This window comes from Brienomyrus brachyistius, chromosome 18 (assembly GCF_023856365.1).
Source record: "Brienomyrus brachyistius isolate T26 chromosome 18, BBRACH_0.4, whole genome shotgun sequence".
Taxonomy (NCBI): domain Eukaryota; kingdom Metazoa; phylum Chordata; class Actinopteri; order Osteoglossiformes; family Mormyridae; genus Brienomyrus; species Brienomyrus brachyistius.
Genome location: NC_064550.1, coordinates 8,330,400 through 8,336,953, shown reverse-complemented (window position 1 = coordinate 8,336,953; position 6,554 = coordinate 8,330,400). Strand labels below are relative to the sequence as shown.

Sequence of the window (6,554 nt, the reverse complement as noted above, 5' to 3'; positions counted from 1 at the left end):
CAAAGACTGGTATAAGGTATAATTTAGATATACTTGAACAGATTTACTTTCTGTGCTATAAATACAATTTGTAATAGTTTGCACGTGTTACGAATAAATGTGCAGTAATAGAGGCATGCAAAAACTTCATTTTCTTTTGGATTTGTAGCGCGGGTAGGGGCAAATATGGGTAAGGTAAAACCATCACACCTAACATTTTTGAGATGTACTCACGCACTCACACCAACTAAATAAACCTTTGCCAAAAAACTTTATTTTTTCATCAGTTATCAAAAAGAAAAGAAAATTACATATTAGTCTAATACTATTAGTCACCTTTTTTTTTGTTTAACAATACTTAACAACCAGTGGGTATATTGCTGCTTTGATACTGAAAATAACACACATATATAATTGGTTATTTATGCAGATAGGGATATTTGGGGATATTACAAAGTAGATAATATTCCAGCTTCTGTATTTAACACTTTCTTTGTACTTAATTCTGCAAAATGTCATGTGAATATGAATGTTGCTATGAACTTGGACAAGATAAAAGAAAAACAAACCTGAGAATGTACAATATATACATGATTTGTGTAATATGGGCTAAAATTCCACACTTGTTCACTTGTTCAAGCTCGTTCAGGCTCTTTCAGGCTGACTGGAAGTAGCTTCACTCGCTGTTCGTCGATGTTCAGCTGGACCCATCTTGGGTGGACAGAAGATGAAAGACAGCCTTTGGTATCAGACGTAGCTGCTGCTTGTGGTGGTTCCTCTCGCCGACGTGAACAGCGAACTTATCCTGTCCGCTTCCAGGTGGCGTTTCAGCCAGGGCGAGCGACTCAGCATACGCAAGAGGTCCCGGCGAAATTTGACTGCCAGGAAGGCGTAGAGAATCGGGTTAAGGCAGCTGTGCATGTAGCCGAAGCTCTCTGATACCACGACAACCTTGTCGAGCAGTTTCAGATTCTCACAGCGCAACTCTGTAATATTCCAAATGGTGAGACTCTCCATTAGCAGGGATATGTTGTAAGGAAGCCAGCAAAAGAGGAAAATGACGGTGATGATCATGGCGAGACGAATTGCCCCTTGCTTCTCCCGGCTGGTCCCCCTTTGGCACAGCGTGAACACAACTGCTGAGTAGCAATAGGTCATGACTACCAAAGGCAGGAAGAAACACAAGTGGGCAATGAAGCGGGTTGCAAAGAGCCAGTTGCTGGTGTGCCCGTCGGAGCCAAACAATCCACACATCAGGAAAGTGGAGTTAGGAATTTCTTCCTCGACACAGTGGAACACCGTGTTGGGTAGAGAGAAAGCCAAACAGACCAGCCAGACCACGGCGCAGATCCGGTGAACGCTCAAAGGGCGTCGATTGCCCAGGTGCTGCACAGCGTGTACGATGGCGATGTAGCGGTCGAAGCTGATGCAGGCCAGCAGGACACTCCCACAGTGACAGCTGAGGTCTCTGAAGACGTGGTGCATTTTGCATAAGAAGCTCCCAAAAATCCAACCGTGGATGTTGGAAATCAGGATGAAGGGTAAAGTGCAGAGAAGGAGCAGGTCGGCCAGAGCCAGGTGCATCAGGTAAACTTCCGTGATGCGTATGCTGCCCCTGCCGCTACTGAGCAGGACAGCCAGCATCAGGCCATTCCCTGTCAAACCCACGAGAAGCACCAAGATATACAAAATAGGTAGGACAACTTTTTCATACAGGTGCATGTCTGTTATTCTATCACAGGGAAATTCTGTTTCATTTGGCCATCCACTGTAGTTTGGATAATAATTCCAAGGCTCTTCCAACTGCACAAAAACAAAAAAAGATAGAAAATTAATTACCTAATTTGTCTAATTTACCTGAAATACCTAATCACTTAACCTAATTGAAGAGCAAATTCCCAAAACTCAGCCCATGATCTGTTGTTCTTGAGATGAGACTGCCAATGACCTAACGTCAGAATCCCTCATCTTATGTTACAAAGAATTTTCGTCCAACTTGCCAAAATTCACAAAATTCAGTGAAATATTACTTACTTATGAACTGGACTGAGGAAGATTTAGGAATTTGCTCTTTGATTAGTGGCACACAGAACTGATCAACTGGTGGAAAGAATTATCAGAACTAACTGATTGTTTTGACAGTTATGGTAATGAGTACAGAAGTAAAAAAAGTATGTTTTTTATTATTTTTATTTTTTAATTATTATTGATGAAGTGTTTCCCAGCATTTCTTCCATGTCACTATACATTGTCAATAACAAACTGTATATAAAAAAAGACCACCAGGAAGATGTGAATCAGAAAGTTAAATCTGTTATTGTTACGGACTAGGGGCATAGTGCAGGTGGTAAAGATCCACTTGCGACTCCAACACAAAAGGGTTTTATTTAAGGCAAGTACAGAACACTAGGAATCACACAAAATAAAGGAGCACAAAGGGTCAGAAAACTATAACAGAACTTAATACTAAACAAGCCACAAAAATCATGAGGAAAACACAACCAGTGGCCCGTACCACGACGCGGGGTTACTGGCTTATCGGGGTAGTTTGTCGGATTTAAGGTAGTCTGGGCAAAATGTAAGTGAACGAAAATGAAGTCCATTTAAGTAAAATGAAGTCCATTTAAGTAAAATGAAGTCCATTTAAGTAAAATGAAGTCCATTTAAATTGTGGTACCTTAAATCCGACAAGTTACCCCGATAAGCCAGTAACCCCGCTTCATAGCACAGGCCTCAGGGAGCAAAACTACAAATAGAGCAGAAACAGGAACAAGGACCAAAAACACATGGCAACATTACTCCATGACATTTCAATGGCAGACTAAATCACAGAGAGAGGAAGACACTTATATACACAGACATACAGGGAAAACAAGGAAGAGATGTAACCTAATCAATGAACCAATCGAGGGAGATACAAAAACCCTAAGAACACACAGAACTAAGAGAACGAACAAGGACTAAAGACTAAGAATCTACAGCGAGGACTGGGGGAAACTCCACCAGGAAATACTAACACAGAAATAAGTACAATAAAACTGGGGAAACTCACAAAATAAACACTAGGGAACAAATATCCAAAAATACAGGTGAGACTGGTCTCGACACAGCCTCAAACCTGGACACAAAGGAACAGTATCTGAGCCGCACACTCAGCCCACTGACCTGTGTGGCAGTCAGGGGAGCAGGGAAACACACTAGGGACTTAAGGCACATTGAGGCTGAAGGGCAAGAGACAGGGAGGGGGACAGAATGGCCAGTGACACCTGCTGGCCAAACGGGAGGGGAACACGGAGGGCAGGGGCGGGGGGGCGCTGAACCTGACAGTTGTCTTACTGTATCTTGAACCCCAACCAGTACTACTCTGTATTCAAATTAATTAGGGTAAATCAATTACCCAGTTTCTCAATTTTGAAAACACAAATAATAAAATAAATTATTACAAACAGCTTAGGTTCAAGTTTGACCACCACTGGTCTATTTCCAGTATGTTACATATACTGTAATTAACACACTGGAAAGGCTGCACCACTGATTGTGCTAAATGGACATCAAGGATTTCAGCAACACAGAGAGAAAGTTTCTAGCTCATGTACCAGTGGTGTTCTGCATCCTATTGGTGTAAATTTCAACTATACTTTGTGTTCTGTTACTTATAATCACTATAACAGCATAAATACATAGGCAATTACCATTGTATTAGTTATACAGTCCTATGCGAAAGTCTTAGGCAGTCCAAAGAAATGTTTAAAGCTGTTTATCTGGATAGAAAGTGTACTTTGACTTAGAACAAAAAAACACAACAGACACATTAGAACATGTGCAAAATAAGAGTAACAGTAAAAAATAGTAATAATTTCTTCTGTTTTCTAAAAAGTTACTGGTATCTAGTTGGATGGCTAGATGAACACCGCTTCAGTTCCCAAACTTCTCCTCAGGGGCACCTCAGCCGTTCCATGATTTTGTTAAATTTCACCAACAGCTCAATTAAATAATTAAATACATTGGTTTAAAAAGTCAGTGACAGATTGACTGGCTGCATGAGGTGTGCTAGTGGCCAAGTCGAAAAATACATGGCTAGTATTTTACGGTCGCTGCAAATACTAGGATCATTTTAGCAGAGGTTCTGAAATGGCTAAGCTGACACACTTTGACAGGCATAAAATCATAGTTTTACACCAACACGAGGACAATCTAAACATCATTTTCTTTGCCTGCCTAAGACTTTTGCACAGTACTGTATGTAGTAACATTTAGTAAAAATGCATGTTGTTGTTCATTCTGCCCCAACTAAAACTTCATAAACCTTCAGTTTCAAGCAAGCCGTGTGCAATAGTATTACTGGGAAAACACAATGTAGGAAAATAAGTAGCCTGTTGCTTAACTTATCTTATGTTATCTTATCAACGAACTGCTAAAGAATGTTCTGCAACGTCACACAAAGCAACCCCGCATAACAATAGTTATGGGGACTCAATAAAGTATTAAGACTTCGATACTAATACCTATACATTTTACTAGATTAATGATATATAATGATATGCTGAACAACAATCGAAGAACAAGTTTCCAAAAGTCATTCAGTGCATTTTGTTTTTGTTGTTTTTTATAACGACACCATCAAAGACATAAAATTACGCTTCCTCAACCTATGTTACACTATTAGGAACAAAAATACATATAACCAGCGAAGAACTTTCGTGAAATTTCCAAACCTTCACGGAGCTCACAGAAATTCTCGAAAATGTATCACATTGACTGAATGAGTTTTTTTTATTGCCTCTTCAATTTGACCTATAATATTGTTCGCTCCAATATGGTATCAGCAATCGAACAATTAATATCCCACTGTTACGGGCCACTTAAGTTATTAATAACAACATTTACTTGTGATCATCAGTCTATTTTCAGATAAGTGCCTCCCCACGTAACCGTCGTAACGGCATTTAAATAATACACTATAATGTAAATACTATAATCACTTACCGCATTCGGAAATGATGTTAAATTGACTTCCATGGCGCCCAAACAGCTGATCCAGTAACAAGATAATGACTGTGTAACACTACTTCCAGTCAAACACGTACCTACTTCACTGAAGGAGGTGGAAGGAAAAATATTAGCCGCAAAAAGATTTGCTGGTTAACGCGAACGCAGCCATATAAACACAAGCATATGCGCAGACGACTTATAATGATATAATTTCAAATGTTTATATTTTAAAACGCATTCATATAAATTAACTCTGATATATCTTTTACTTATTATTATAAATCTGAACAGTTTTCCCCTCTCATGGTCCGTAGTTAGTTTCTGCGCTCCGCTTTACTTTGATCGCTCATTTGGACATAAGGGTTTTGCTTAGGGTCCCGTTGGTTAACCGTAATGCCGCCGCCCAGCTCCCGTGGGGCAACCACGTATGTGCGAGATCATCTAAGGCAAGTATGACACTATTGTAAACGAGTTAAATGTTACAGTGACATTTGAGCCAGCAAGTTTCCTTTCATCTGCACAGAAATGGGAAATCAGATATTATGGTTATCAGTAGTTTCTGACTCCCCAACAACACTAAGCAACAAGTCATTGTATTAGCAACTACAGCAGTGAACGTCTGGATCAGAGTTACAGCTAGCTCAGCCTAAAACAAGTTACATATACAAATTTTGGTTATGTAAATATTTTAATTTTCTAACAAATTTAAAGATCTGTAAGAATTCATTCATAATTCAAACCTCAAGCTTCTTTACTCATTCATTTTCTGAAACCACTTGTCCTACTCAGGGTTGGGGTTCTGCAGCCTGCCCCAGAAGTCACAGGGATAATCCCCCCCCCAGAGTGCCAACCCATCACAGGAGGGACACAAACACACCTTGGTAACTGCAATTAACCTCAAAATGTTTTTAGAGTATAAACACACAACACCCGCACAGGGCAAGCATGCAAACTCCACACACAGAACCAGAGCAGAGACATGAAGCCTGGTCCCAGAGCTGTGAGGTACCAGTGCTGTGAGGTACCAGTGCTGTGAGGTACCAGTGCTGTGAGGTACCAGTGCTGACCACTGTACTACCATATGGCCCCCAACTTTGTTTCCTAATTGGAACAATATGTTGATAAGATAACACTGGATATGGAATAACCGGTTCTTAGTAGCTATGTGAATGATTATCACGTTTTACCAAACCATGTTATTGTAGTGTTTTACTTCCCACCTAAATCAGTCCTTAGGCATGTGGAGCTGCCAGCTCTCACACATCCGGCGCTACCCTCACACTTTCTGACTCTCATGCTCACGCAAGATATCTTACGGCAAATCTGTATTATTCCATTGTGCCTAAAATTAGCTACATCAAAAGCGTTGAGGTTCTTTGCACATCCTACAGGCTATTCGCAGGGTAATAAAACTGTTACATGCCTATAAATGCATGTGCATGTGTGTGAAGATATGTCTCAAATTGAAAATCTCACTCCAGCCAGCTGGCAAGTTGGAAGCTGTTGATATACTGATTTCAGGGTGGCTTGGGCAGTACTATGTCCTGTAAACCTCAAGGTGCTGGTCGTAAAATTTGCTGACT

At 40.4% G+C, this 6,554-nt stretch overlaps 1 protein-coding gene across 2 annotated transcripts; it reads right to left on the bottom strand.

Annotated features, from left to right (window-relative positions):
* Positions 1-233: 233 nt before the first annotated feature.
* On the bottom strand, positions 234-5,760 carry LOC125712908 (C-X-C chemokine receptor type 5). 2 transcript variants are annotated; one of them, XM_048983478.1, is made up of 3 exons: positions 5,712-5,760; positions 4,966-5,074; positions 234-1,782 (listed from the first exon to the last, which is right to left on the bottom strand). In XM_048983478.1, exons 2-3 carry the CDS (start codon positions 4,996-4,998, stop codon positions 727-729), a joined length of 1,089 nt encoding a protein of 362 aa, XP_048839435.1. In that variant the 5' UTR covers positions 4,999-5,074; positions 5,712-5,760; the 3' UTR covers positions 234-726. The 2 variants fall into 2 exon arrangements, with proteins under 2 accessions (XP_048839435.1, XP_048839436.1); XM_048983479.1 differs by lacking the exons at positions 4,966-5,074; positions 5,712-5,760 and adding an exon at positions 4,695-4,932.
* Positions 5,761-6,554: the final 794 nt, after the last annotated feature.